This window comes from Ochotona princeps, unplaced genomic scaffold (assembly GCF_030435755.1).
Source record: "Ochotona princeps isolate mOchPri1 unplaced genomic scaffold, mOchPri1.hap1 HAP1_SCAFFOLD_134, whole genome shotgun sequence".
In the NCBI taxonomy this organism is placed as follows: Eukaryota; Metazoa; Chordata; class Mammalia; order Lagomorpha; family Ochotonidae; genus Ochotona; species Ochotona princeps.
This window is the reverse complement of record NW_026699976.1, coordinates 304752-319419: the sequence shown is the minus strand read 5'-3', so window position 1 is coordinate 319419 and position 14668 is coordinate 304752. Positions and strand designations below refer to the sequence as shown.

Genomic DNA, 14668 nt, shown 5'->3' with positions numbered 1-14668 from the left:
TGTGATTCCTTAACCCTTAGGCCACTTTGTTGAGCAGAATTGTGGATCAGATAACATTGGCACTGGTCCCAGTTATTTTTTTCTTTGGTAATGTAGAAATGCTCTGGAAATACGTGTTTAAGTATTCTCTGATGAAAACATGTTTTGAGGCCAAGTCCTTTTTTCTCCAAGGGCTCAGAAAAAGATTACCAGCTGTGGGTCCATTATGGCAAGACCGAGGCCCCATTCCCACTCATGGGTAAGTGTTCTGGAAAATAAAAACATATTAATTATTTCAAAATTACACTTAAAAAACCTGCATATCCATGTTTGTCGAAAAGTTTAAACACTCTCATAATGGAGACGACCTCTTGCAATCGTCATTCACCCATTTAAAACTGAAATGCCACATGCTCATTCCACGGCAGACACAGGTGCCTGATCTCTGACTTGATGCACTAGTTTTTACTATAGAAGGAGCAAAAATGAAGTTTGTCACCTGCTTTTACAGGTGCAGATGAAAGATATTTCTTGGACTTGTTCCTTTGGTATGAAATGAAAATGGAATCGAACTTCATTTTCTCAAGCAGATGATGGATATATATGTCCTCATTTAACTTCCCCATTTCACCTTATGTTCCATAGGACACCTGTGTGTTTTTCTTTTCATGATGCTGTTCCATAGGCAAAGGGGAGCTTGAGTTGCACCAGCGCAGTGCCCACACTGACAGCCGGTGTGATTGATTATACTTCTCACCATCAGCCTGATATAAAATGAGATTCTTCTCTGCCTAGGCCATGAAAATCCGTACACAATTCAGGAGCACTATTATCGAACTTCCATCCGTCAGTCCGCACCAGGGAAGCCCACCTCTCCCCATATCCTTCTGGAGTCCATCCCAGAGATCTTAGCTAATGGAAAACTGCAGTTTATCCTGACATGCCGGGGCAAGCCAAGACCCCAGCGTAGAGGTGGTGAGTTCTTTTATTAGATGTAATGGCCTGCTCTCAGCACATATCTGCATTCCTGAGAACAAAATCAGAACACAAATGGATTCTAGCACCAAGGTGTTCTGACACCAAGGTCTTCCCTTTGTGGGAGGATGAATATGAAGAAACAGAACCAGCCTGAGAGAAATGGTTTGAAATCAGAATCCAGCACAGTTTAGGATTATGCTTGTTCTAATGTTAGAACTTCTGTCAGCTCTAGATGTCCTATGCATTTTCCCAACAAAATTAAGCATGTATAAACCTGGGTATCTACAGAAATTGCCTTCTGAGGGGTAGATGTAAGGGCACAGTGAGTTAAGATGCATCTTACAGTGCTGGAATCGCGTTGTAGCACCAGTTTGACTCCCAGCTGCTCCAATGATAATAAACCTTGCTGGCGGTGTGCCTGAGATGGCAGCAGAGGGTTACCCAATCCCTGGGCCCCTGCCTTCACCATGGGAGACTCAGGTGGAGTTCCCATCTTCAACCACATCCCTTGATGTGTGGCCATTGCAGCAGTGAATGAGTGATTTGAAGATTTTTTGGCGTGTCCTTATGCATTGCAAATAGATCTTTATCAGAAAGCACATCACTTCTGAAGGCCCAAGAAATGATGACTTCCCATCTCTGGTGGGAGATCTGAAGGAGAGTTAAAAGTTTTGGCACTGAATTCAGATCGATTCTGTTTGGGCCAAAGTGACTGGATAGTGTGCTAAATTGATTTTTGTTATTGTGTAACAACATTTTATACTCAGAGGGTGTGGTAAAGTCTACCTCTCCTCCAATTCTGACCTTGGTGTGCGTGACTACATGAACTTTTCAAATCAGATCTGACTCCTGAATCCACTGATTAGGCTTAGCAGGATATACATACAGTCCAATGTGGGGTGTTCATGATTCAAAGCCAAAAACCGCTTGAGAAGTATCGCTGCCAGAATAATTGAGCTTGAAAAGCATCCTCATCCTTAGGAGATGAGACACAAAGAGCAAGACACACAGAGATAGAAGCTTCCTGTTCTTTTCTTCACTCCATAAATGCCATGATTGTGCCAGGGTCAGGGCCGGAAGCTGGGATCTTATCCATGTCACCCCTATGAGAGGCAGGGTCAGGGTCAGGGCTGGAAGTTGGGATCTTATCCATGTCACCCTTGTGAGAGGCAGGACTGGAGCTGGAAGTTGGGGACTTATTTATGTTATGTTTGCTAGAAGCAGAAACTTAATTTTGTTAGCCAGGGCCTAGATTTGTAAGAAGTTGCAATTGAAACCTGGAGGACATCAGACTCAGGTACTCTGACATGGGCTTCAGGCATCTTATTCAGTAAACTAAACACTTGCCTGGCACCTTACAGGTAATTTGGAGGAATATTCATAATGCCACATGGATGCAACTAGCTAATTCAGGTGCTATGAACTTGTATGTGGAAAGGACTCGGTTTCTCACTTTTCTAACCCTGACCTCCCCTTCAAAAAAATTTGTCAAATGGAAAATGTAGAAAGAAAATCTGTCATTGTAGGTGTAATCTAATCACTTCACTTTGTCTTCAGCATTTTTTAGAAATTATTTGTCTTGCCTGGGCGCTACAGCAAGCCAGGACGGCCTGTCTCCGGACACTGATGCTACTGCACAGCTGGTTAGGCTTCAAATGAATGATCTTACAGCAGTCATTTTGGTAGGTAGCATTATGATTGTTATGCCTCCTGAGCGCTGAGAACCTGAGGTATTAAGTGTCCTCATGCAACTCTGTTTCAAATGTGACAATCATTTGTCAGCCCCTGGCTTTGGCTGACAGGTTCTCTTATTGTGACCTCAAAAGCAAGCACAGTCTGATTAGGAATTGCAGTCTTACTTGAAACACAACAGGAAAAGTGGTAGTCGATCTCACTGGTTTCAGCAGTGGCATCCAGTGACTTGCTCACTGACGTAGGAAAGGTGCATGTCTGATTCCCTGTGTCCACAGCCCCTCATTTGCAGCCTCTTGCTTGAAGTGTTCCTCTACTCCCTGTGTCTAGATGACTCAGACTTCTCACACAAGCTCTCTCACGTGAGTTTGGTTTGTATTCAAAATGCTTAAACACATTATTCTCAAATGTATTCATACTTCTATCATAAGAGAATGTGTTGAATAAAGGCCTCAGAACTTGGCCCTGTTATTTCCAACAAGGACTTTTAATAGCATGCACACTGGTTGATTGCCCAGTGTATCTGTTTGCTCTCTCCTGTACATAAGGAGATGTCTCCTGGGTGGGAAGGAATTTATCAGACTAGGTCCATCTTGTATGTTCTCCCAGACCTTACTCCATTCACAAGTTCAAGGAGCTCCCAGGGTCCTCATCAAGATGATGTCATCAGTGGCTGAAAAAGTACCAGGTAATACATTATGTTGCAGGCATAAAATATAAATAGCCTAATAAATGACAAATTCCCTGTGATATTTGTGAAACACATCTTGCTCTGTTGGCATTAAGATGTAGAAGGCAGTGAAAATCTGGTATAATGGGCATGCAGTCAAAGAAGGCATCCTGTCATATGTGGGCCTTCACCCTGGTTTTAGATGAGTGTAGGCAACCACTGAATGTAAGAATGCAGCCCATAGTTATTTAGATAAGGATGGGCTGATGTCAATAACAGTGGCAATGATATCTTCCTAGTTGGGAGAAACAGGTTTTTGGAAATAGTAACAGCAGGGTAGACAGTAGAGATTGATTCACTGAAAGCTTGAAGAAGAAAACTTTGGTTTAAAAGTTTGATTTATTGGAAGAGGAAGATGAGGTTAAAATCAACATTCAAAACCATTCAGCGTATGGGCATTGATTAGATGGATGACTGGAAAATATACTTGGAGACACTGAAACAGATTTCCTTTCTTCCCATCAGTCAGCTCTTGCCATGTTGATTCACGCACTGTGTCTGTTCCTCTACAGATCCAGTTCATGTTCTGGGCTGTTGGTTGTGAAACGTCCTGTAATTTGTTTACGTTTTATTCCTCGCAGGAGATGCTTCACTTTTTAAGGCAAAATGGGCCATCGACAAAGGGTATTTTTCAAAACATTGACAACATAAAATCATTTCTGTGTCTCAAGGAAAGAATTATGTTTGGACATACATTAAATTGGGAGAATGAGTCTCCACTTGTCATGGCAGCCGCATCAAAGGTAGGGGGAGTTCTGTTGTCATCCATGCACAGTATGAAATCTCTGATGGGTTTCATTTATCCTGGCACTTCAAGAACAGTAATAGGTCAAGTGTTTAAGCATCCAAGAACCTAAAAAACACCTTGGAAATTCCAAATTGTAGGTAACTACTCTCTCTATTGAACAAATTCTGCATGTTTGATAGGCTTTCCTAGTTTTCTTTTTTTTTTTTTAAGATTTATTTTATTACAAAGTCAGATATACAGAGAGGAGGAGAGACAGAAAGGAAGATCCTCCGTCCGATGATTCACTCCCCAAGTGACCACAATGGCCGGTGCTGTGCCTATCCGAAGCTGGGAACCCGGAACCTCTTCTGGCTCTCCCACGTGGGTGCAGGGTCCCAATGCATTGGGCCGTCCTCGACTGCCTTCCCAGGCCACAAGCAGGGAGCTGGATGGGAAGTGGAGCTGCTGGGATTAGAACCGGTGCCCCTATGGGATCCCGGGGTGTTCAAGGTAGGACTTTAGCCACTAGGCCACGCCGCCTGGCCCTGCTTTCCTAGTTTTCAAAATCCACTCCCACTATCTTCCTCTGAACATGCCATGCAAAATTATGCTGTCATAGTTTCTAATACTTACAGAAGAGTCTTCAAAATCTTGATTATTCATACAGAATGTTGGCCAAAACAATCCTACCTTTGCTGAACTTGACAGCATCCTCCTGATGACATCAAAGTTTCCTAAACATACCTCATTGGAAGCTGCTGAAAACCATTTTAGGAGTTTTCTACATTAAGCAAATGTCTACCCTAAAATCAAAAGAAACATAGAAACAAAGAAAAGGGTCATTAAGTTCATCATCCAACTGCCCCAGTCTCTTAAGTCTTTCCTTTACAAGTAGTGTAAGAAGGAATGCTTAGAGTTGCCACAATAGCGACCTCTGTTGGTGCTTACAGTTACATTTGCATAGTAGCCAATCCGCAATGGAAAGTTTAGACAAAGTGCATGCGACAGACAAAACAAGGTTCATATGGTTATGCAACAAGGTGGAGGAACCCACCATGGGGGGAGGGTGGGGGGAGAATCCCAGATTCTATGTAATTACAACACAATGTAATTAATGAATAAATTTAATTAAAAATAAAATAAAAAAAACAAGGTTCAGATTCTCAAAGTGTTGGGTCTTGTGTTATGCTGGGCCTGGGAATACTGTCATTCCATGTGAGAGCAGCACTTCAAGGTCTTGCTTCTGATGGGGCACCTTGTTAATTTGTCTGGGAAGGCAGGACAAGATAGCAAGGCTATTGATGTCCTTGCCACCCACATTAGAGACAAGAATAAAGCTCCTGGATTCTGGCTTCAGACCTTTGGATCTGACCTTGATACTTTAGTAAATATTATAGTCATTTGTCTATGCATCTCTCTTTTTCTCTCCCTCCATCTTCCTTCTCCATTACTGCCGCCATCTGTTCCTGAATCCCTCTCACACTTTGTGTATTTATGTATGTGTCTCCTTCTCAATGTCTCTGACCATTGAGAAAAAATTTCTAAAACTCAAGTGAGGGGATAGCATTGTTGCCTGGTACAGGCACCACCTGCAATAGGGGCATTGTGTATGGTTCTAATCCTAGGTGTTCCACTTCCCATTCATCTCCCTGTTGATGACTTTGGGAAGCAGTGAAAGATGGCTCAAGAGAGTGGGTCTCTGCACCCTTGTGAGAGACTCAGATGAGTTTCCTGGATCCTGGCTTTGATCTGGCCAATCCCTGATTGTTGTGGTCATCTGAGGAGTGAACCAGCAAATGGAAAACTCTGTCTCTGTGTAATTTTCCATGTCAGCTAAATAAATATTTTTTAAAATGCTTAAATGATATAAAATGTACATTTGTTTTAAAGTATACACAGGAATTACAAGTATTGTGGATTTCCACAGGGAGATATAATCAAACAAGAAAAATTGAATTGTTGGTAGTTTTAGCAACTGTGAAACAAAACCTGCTGATTATTACATATTATACATATTAAATTTTTGGAAACTCATTATCCTTGCTTCTTTCTTACCCCCCCCCAATAATGCCATATGACAAGTAGAAACCATTCTGTAGTGTCATATAAGCCACCTGCAGCATGCTGAGATCATGACAATATATTCTAGGTTGGGCAATCACATGTTTGCACTGCCCTTTCTAAGGCACACTGATGGTACAGGTTTTTTTTGAAAGATGTGGCATTTAGCCTTCTGGAAATGTTGTAGTGTGACTCTGGATAAATACGATGTGAATCACCTGGAGAGTTGGTCCAGACTACAAATAAATGCAAGCACTAAATTGAATTTGCCTTTGAGCAACCTAGAAGCAGAGGTGCAGTTGCAACTTTCTGTGTTCCCCTTGGGTCATTGTGTGGCTTTCATAACATACCACATCTACTAACTTTGAAACCCAAGGAAGCCGAGAGGGGATATCTATCCTACTCACAGAAATGCAGTACTCAGCGGACCAAGAACCACCCAAATAAACTCATTCCTAGTAATTCAGAGCTGGAGAGTTCCTCTCACATACACCTGGGGCATTTCCTGGGAAACAGGGAAAGAATCTACCTGCAAAGTGACTTCATTGCTCATCAGTGACACATTCAAGGCATAAAAGGACTTGCAGTTTGTTTCTTCACATTGTTCCTAGTTTGCTAAACTATGCACAAGGAATGCAGATATGTTTGTATTTGTTTTATGTGAAACATGCTGATTGAAGGAGACATAGATAGGGCTGGGATTGTGGTGCAGGGGGTTTAGTTGTTGGCTACAACACAACCATCCCACAGGAGCCCTGGTTCAGGTTGTAGCTGATCTGCTTCAAAACAGCCTTCTCGCTGATGCATATGATAAGGCACTAAAAGATGCTGCAGTGCCTCATGGCAGAATTCCTGGCTCCTGGTTTCACATGGCCCTGCTCTGGACTGGCCAGCATGGCTATATGGGGAATAAAGTCTCACTCGCAGCCTCTGTCTCTTCCTTTGTTACTCTGTTGTTCAAATATTCATCTTTTCACCTTTCAAGTAAATTAACATACATACAAGGACAAAAATGTGCATCTGCACGCACATATCATCATCATTACTTATGCTAGTTCACTCCCCAACTGACCACAGTGGACTGTGCTGGACTGGGTTGGGTCAGGCTAATGCCTGGATCCTAGAGCTCCATCTTAATATCCAATGTGTCAGGAGCCCAGGCAATTGGACAATTATCTACTGCTCTCCCAGGTACATTAGTAAGGAGCTTGAACAGAAGTGGAGCAGCCAAGGATTGACCTGTTCCTCTGATAGGGATCACTGACTTTGTTTTTGGAAGCAATTCAACACACTGCCATAATCATGCCCCAAAGAACCTTTAGACAATAAGGGAGTTTGCCTTCTCTCCTGAAACTGCTCAGACCCTGGTTTTACACATCTTGTTTTAGAAGAAATTAAAGTACCCCTTTCTGCATATACACATTGGTGTAAATTGCAGCCTAAGCTTTATAGAGGTCACAGTTTGAGTTTCTAGAAAGTGCTGATTAAAATGAATATTACAATGAAATATTACCTTTGCAATTTCTCCAAACCATATTTGTCATCAAATTTTTATGACTTTTTAATCTTGGAAAGGATTGTCTGCGGATCATACCTGGAACTCTTTTTACAATGGAACTCTACGATAGTTGGCTTGGTGTCCTTGATGAGGATGAAGTGGAAATCGCAGAAATCAGAAGGTGGTAATATTCACATCTAATCCAGACATGTCTCCAAATATAGCCAACACAGTTAGAGAAAAATATTAGCTTGTGCTTTAACCACAACAAGCATGTGCGCTGTGAAGGGGATTCATGTAGTCACACACACAAAGACCGGAATCGGAGGAGAGGTAGACTTTACCACACCCACTGGGTTCTTATTCACACCAAGTAGTATTGGTATGGAATTATTGACACTGTACTGAATGTCACATGAATGGAGCGGAAACTTACTGATCCCAGAGATATGCTGTAAGAATAGCTCTTTGTTGATCTCACTATCCACTTGTCAATGCTAATTAGGTGGATAATTCTGTGTATGCTGAAAGAATTGACATCAATCAGTTTCGCTTGAATTCACACCTTGAATGTGTTTTGCTTCATTGTTTTACTGTTGCCTTGAGACATCATTGCTTCAGTTTTACCTTACAAGGTAAAATGTTTGCAACTCAAATACTGTTAAATTTCCTCAGTAAGCTTTGAGCACATTCTGGAATGCAACAGCCACTTTTAAGACTTGTGTAAACTGGACATTCACAAAGTTATTCAAGTGAAAAAACATAATTTTAACCTCTCCTTCGCCCCACCCAAGCCCCAGTGATACTATTAAGAAAATGGAATTTGAAATATTTTGTTCCCTTTCTGTCTCTCACTTCAGCAGGGAAGTGACTGCATTTGTTTGTTTTGCTTGTGTGTGTACATGTTTAGGCTCTTAGAACACCTGCCCGCATGCAATGTGGACATCCTGAGGCAGTTATGTCTGTGCTTGCATGAGATATCCAACAATGCCTCCTTCAACCTGATGAGTGCACCCAAGCTAGCTTTTTACATTACAACAAGTGTGTTTTCACTGTGGAAATGTACATCGCAGATCGCTTCATTGGAAAATGAAATAGTTAAACAGGTAATGAGGTGCCCCATTTCCATTGTGATGAACCGCATTTTACAATGAAAAGCGCTGTATATCCTTCCTGAATGTCAAGGTCACTTATTCTATATTTGGAGATGCGGGAATGTGTGGTGGTAAGTCAGAAATTGAGAGCAGTGAATCACTTCTTTCCAAAGCAGGAAACAGAAACATGAGGCGTTAAAGCACAGGGAAGCAGAATGTTATGTAACATTCTCTAATGTTATATAACATTAGAGAAGGGAATGTGGGGGTTTTAGTAAGTGGTCAATCTGAGATGCATTCTGTCACTCATCACTGAGGACCAAGCACACCTGAATTTCACAGTTTCTTTATTAAGCCTTCTCAGCTGAGTAGAGTCAGTAGTGTTAACAACAGCATCCTCAGATCAGTAGTGACACGGCCTGTTCAAAATGAGCACATGTATTCCCCTACTCAGTGACCCTTCTTGTAGCTCACTCAGTGGAATGCCGCTTTCCATCTTACCTATGCTACTGGAATGAAAATGAGTCAAAGTTTTAAAGCGTCCTAATGGACCCAAATGTCTCCAGTACAATGACAGCTCTTATCAAGCTGACATAGGTGTAATGTTAGAGTGAAGCAGGGCAGTAGTTACGGAAGGATTGCAGCTGAAGAAACAGACATTTCCCTTGTAGTTGACTCCATTCGTGTCAAAAGATCCACAAAAACCTCCTCTTCCCAAGTTCAATATAACACACGTTTTCTTCTGTTGAGTACTTCACCAGTTATGTGAAAGTGCACACCATCACCTCAAACATCCTACGTAGACTCACTGGGAAAAGGAAAGGCAGATCAGATTTCCAGAGAGACAGACAGACAGATGATTCATCTGCTGGTTCACTCCCCACATGGCTGCAATGGCTAAAGCTGAGCTGATCCAAAGCCAGGGGCTTCTTCCAGATCTCCCACATGGGCTCAGTGTTCCAAGGCTGTATGCCATCCTCTACTGCTTTCCTAGGCCACAAGCAAACAGCTGGAGGGAAGTGGAGCAGCCAGGACGTGAATTAGCACCAATATGAGATCCTGGCACAAGAATGCCAAAGATTAGGAGCAGCTTCAAAATATTTAAGATGAAAGGGTAGGTAAAATGATGTGTTTGACTTGCAAATGCCAACTCTTAATATTGTTCACAGAAACTTGTAGGTAAAAAATTGGAGTCCGACTTGCTTTTTCCTCAGAAAAACTAAATCTGCTAATCACTTTGTAAATACATATGTTTCTATGGCTCTATGTTCATATTAGATCAGAAATATTATGTGAGTAACCTTGTGCATCATATCTGAGTGTAATGTGCTTGTATTCAGGGGATATAAATGACTTCAATCGACTGATTGGAATGCCCTGACAAAGAATGAACAAAGATATGTGTCATTTTTCAGACTCGAATAAAAAACCAGCTGCAATCCAGAAATGGGCCCACCTGTATCATGAGTGGAATGTTTTTTGAGTCACTGTAATGAAACCACCATGGGCTGTCCAATGGAGACTAATATAATGAGTGAAGATGAGTTCAGGTGGCTCCTAACCTAAAATGCAGACAATCTAAATTATTTCCATTCTGGGTCACAGACAAAGATTTGCACATTCTGGATCCTTTCATTTTCCCCAAATTCAGTGATGCTGGAACTAGAGTATATGAGATTATGTGCGATTTAAACCAGAGGTAAAGTTGGATGTGCTGTGTTCTGGAGCACAGGGGAACACTAAGACAGGCCTGAGATTACTGAGGACACTTCGGTCATCTCTCCACTGGCCAGGGAGTGACTGAAGGGAGGCTGTACCAATCTCCCTAAGAATTCCTTCATGTTTGCTGCTGACTCATGACCATAACTTGAAAGGTTCCTATGTCCAGAAACAGAGCTTCAGTTCCATTCATGCCTTTGGAAGTACACTAGTTCTCGCAGGAGATGTCCTTGGACCAATGCAAGGGTCTCAGACAGGATGTGAAAGGACACTTAAATTTTCTAAGACACAGTTGGATTGTAAGACTTCATTCATGCTGTGTGCTTCTGGGTATTAAGGGTGCATCAAAATTATTAAATATCCACTATGGGCACAATAAGGTTTTGCTCTGTGTATGTGATCTGGCTTATGGGTTAACTTGAAGGGGATCTGTTAAAGGGAGCTGCAGCTGGTAGGTTTCATTTTCTGAACACCTAAGGAAACCTGTAGAATCCATGACAGAAATCAGAGAGACTTGGGAGACACTGAAGGCAATCTTGAGAGAGAGAAAGTACTCTAATACACAGTGTCAGCTGAGCATTTTAGGAGTCACTTAAAATGCTGATTCAAACACTTTGGTACCTAGCCCACTACCCTCTGCTGTTGGGAATGATGGCACCTAGCCCACTACCCCCTGCTGTTGGGAATGATGGCACCTAGCCCACTACCCTCTGCTGTTGGGAATGATGGCACCTAGCCCACTACCCCCTGCTGTTGGGAATGATGGTACCTAGCCCACTACCCCCTGCTGTTGGGAATGATGCTACCTAGCCCACTACCCTCTGCTGTTGGGAATGATGGTTTTCATTGTCACGTTGGTGTTTTGGATGCCACCCCACATTCCCTTTGTGCACGGGAGGGATGCACCTTGGGAGAGTATTATACCCAGGGGGCAACAGCTTTGAGGCAACCAATTTCTGCCAGCTGGCATTAGGTTATCTCCTAGCAGCACACTCCAAAGGCACTTCCCAAGGCTCTCAAAATTGAATATATTCCTCCGCTCCATTTTATTTGGAGGTCTCAGTGAACATCAGAGCAGATTCCCATGTGGGTGCCTGAGATGGGCAGGGCAAGTCTCCCCTTTTGTTTTGAGTGTGAGACGTGTCTGTTTCCTGAAAGTATCATACGTCAGCTTAGGGTTGTGTGCCTTAGCATGGTGAAACAGCATGTGACAGTGACCCCGAGTTCAGGAGTGTGGGGATAGCACCCAGTCTTTGATGCAGGGGCTTCATAGGCAGGCCTGCAGCGTCCAAGTTTGCACCCATGTCAGGTATCATTGCTCTTCCGGGGGAATGCACTGAGAGCGTTTCCCATAGTTTTCTGATGTTTATCTCCTTTCTTGACAACAATTCCCTGAAACAAAACTCTGGACCACATTGCCACAACCTGCACAGTCATCCTGCCCCATTCACAAGGCTCAGGGCTGTACAGGACAGAAAACTGCTCTGGCTCAAGAGTCGTCCGTGTGTCGCAGGAGGCAAAACATGGGTCGTCCTGTCTTGTCCCAGGTGTTCATGGGGACACAGAGTGGGACTCTTCTACTGAAGAGAGTGAGGCGTGGTGTGCTTTCTTTTCATTTTCTGGCCTGACCGCATACCATCTTGCAAGCTTCCTTTATGTCTGCATGATCTCCCTAACTGGTAGTGTACTTGTGAGGGGCTGTTGATGGAGACCAAAGACGATGGTCTAGAATTTCCCTTGTGGCCACTGACCAATAAAGATGATTGGCATCTTAGTCTGTTTCCTTGAATCCCTAAGAACACAGAGGAAGAACTTCTTGACATTCAGGAGCCTTTCCTTTCCTCCTGCTTATCTACTTTGGCAATGGAAGATAGACACAGACGACAGCCAGTGTCAGAAACCATGTAGGAAGCAGACTGAACGTGAGGGCAGTGGTGCGGCTTGATGTGGAAACTGTCACACCCAGCCACGTCCTGTGCATAATTTTGTGCTTAGGGTGCCTCAGAAAGGCCTAGGTGCCCACAGTAGGAGACTGTGATGCCTAGGAGCAGATCAGCTTTGTTCTGATTTCAGATGTGAATAGGAGACTGTTGTCTGATAGTATATTGAGATGACGTTGCTCTGTGTTTAACAGTTATGGAGCCAGATTTTTCTGAACTGGGAACCACTGAGAGGTAAGTGTGGAAATATATGCTCTGTACAGAGGAAGGATGGAAACAGGAGCTTGTTACTAGCCCATGCAGGCTTTAGGATATGTACCCTGAGTTGGAGCAGGATGCCCAGGGCATGGTGACTTAGAATAACTTTCATGGTCTGTGCCTTGTTGAGACATTGATGTATGGAGCTACTTCATGCAGGCGTTGGACTGAGCTGAATGTTATGTGCTTGAAGTACTCTGTGCCTGTGCAGGAGGGATGGAGTTCTGCGGGAGAGAAAGTCCCCATTGCATGAATTCTAAGAGCACGGGGTTTGGCACAGCTGGTGCTTTGTGGGTAGACAGCTACCACGCGAACATCTGGTTTCCCTCTGAGGACTCCATGTAGAAATGTGTTGGTCAAGGAAAGAGAAAAGTGAAGCAAGGCAGAGCAAGCAAGCATGCAAAAGTCTAAGCCTAGCTTGCCCTGTGAGCATTTCTCAGTAGAGAATCCTGCCTCTAAGAAAAAGTAGAATGGAAGAAGTGCCCTGGCCCAGTGTGGATGACATGGAGGCACCACGTTCAGCTAGGACACTATGCACTGACATTGTCTGAGCGTGCTGCACGTGTCTCAGAAATCTCGACTTCAGAGATGGTTGCAGTAGGCTGTATGAGACGTGTGGCTGCTGCAGATGTCACGTGGTGTGTCTAATAGGCAAGTATGCTCAGGTGCATTATTGCTTTGTTTTTCCTGCAGCATCAGCACCTAAGTATTATCTGGATTCAGCACAGGATTCAGGTATGGAAAAAGAGCTCGGGCTGCCGGAGAAACATGAGGAGAAACCCAAGCTTGTTGGGGGCACTTATGTCATCTGCCCTCTGCCCAGTGAGGGACTGAAGGGTGCCCATGGCAATGTCTGAGAATTCCCTTTCATGTTCACTACCGTTTTTCAAAATGGAGGACCTTCCCTGGGAAGACTCCTGCAAGATGGCCTCGAGTTCCAGCCACACCTTCTGAGATTGTGCCAAGCATTCCAAGGATGTGGGGGACACACGTGGGCCAATTGGAATGCCCTGTGATACAATGTGTGAGGACATGTATCTTTTCTCAGACACAATTCAATCTGGATGCCATCCTCCCATGGCACATGGCATTATGCGCTTGAGGGTACACCCCCAAGCTCTGCCAGAAACGTGTTGTCAGTGCAGACGGGGTTTTGTTTTCTGTGAGCTGAGCTGACCTGTGGTGGACTCTGTCGTAGGGAGGTTTTGTTTTCTGGCCCTCCTCCATAACACCTGCCAAGGTGAGTCCAGTGACCCCAATGAGCCAGAAACCCGGAGACCCGGGATGGACAGCCTGAGTGTGCCGTGGGCCAAAATGCCTTTGTGCACTTGTACACTGTTCCGTGAGGAACGTGTCACCCCCAAACATGTTTTGTGCATAATGTCATCCTCAGGGTGCCTCTGAAATGTCAAGGTGCCTGTAGTTGTCGATCTTGAATCCTGGGAGCAGATCAGCCTTGTTTCTGATTTCGGTTGTGAATAGGAGACTGTTGTCTGATGGTATATTAAGATGACTTTGCTCTGCTTTTCCTTCCACAGACATCGAGCCTGATTCTCTCGAGGTTGAACCCCCAAAAGGTATGGAAAAAGAGCTCAAAGAGGAGCTCATTACCAGCCATAAGGCCTCTGCACCCTGTGCTCCTGAGTTGGAGCAGGATGCCCAGGGCATGGTGACTTAGAATAACTTTCATGGTCTGTGCCTTGTTGAGACACTGATGTACAGAGCTACTTCATGCAGGTGTTAGACTGAGCTGAATGTTATGTGCTTGAAGTACTCTGTGCCTGTGCAGGAGGGATGGAATTCTGGGGACAGAAAAGTCCCCATTGCATGAATTCCAAGAGCACGGGGTTTGGCACAGCTGGTGCTTTGTGGGTAGACAGCTACCACGCGGACATCTGGTTTCCCTCTGAGGACTCCATGTAGAAATGTGTTGGTCAAGTAAAGAGGAAAGCCAAATTCCAAGACCACGTTTTGGCACAGCTGGTGTTATTT

The 14668-nt window shown here is 43.8% G+C and overlaps 1 protein-coding gene across 1 annotated transcript; it reads left to right on the top strand.

The window, feature by feature from the left end:
- The first annotated feature begins 2528 nt into the window (after positions 1-2528).
- Positions 2529-14354, top strand: LOC131479270 (rho GTPase-activating protein 20-like). Its single transcript, XM_058659811.1, has 7 exons — positions 2529-2639; positions 3961-4122; positions 7743-7846; positions 8576-8771; positions 12613-12652; positions 13370-13498; positions 14215-14354. Exons 1-7 carry the CDS (start codon positions 2613-2615, stop codon positions 14352-14354), a joined length of 798 nt encoding a protein of 265 aa, XP_058515794.1. The 5' UTR covers positions 2529-2612.
- The last annotated feature ends 314 nt before the right edge of the window (positions 14355-14668 follow it).

What these genes read in the sequence shown, in the direction of transcription:
- LOC131479270 (XM_058659811.1), top strand. Translation starts at nt 2,613, where the DNA reads ATGAATGATCTTACAGCAGTCATTTTG. An exon ending in ATCTTACAGCAGTCATTTTG is followed by an intron (nt 2,640 to 3,960) that starts GTAGGTAGCATT and finishes TATTCCTCGCAG; the next exon opens with GAGATGCTTCACTTTTTAAG. An exon ending in GAACTGGGAACCACTGAGAG is followed by an intron (nt 12,653 to 13,369) that starts GTAAGTGTGGAA and finishes TTTTTCCTGCAG; the next exon opens with CATCAGCACCTAAGTATTAT.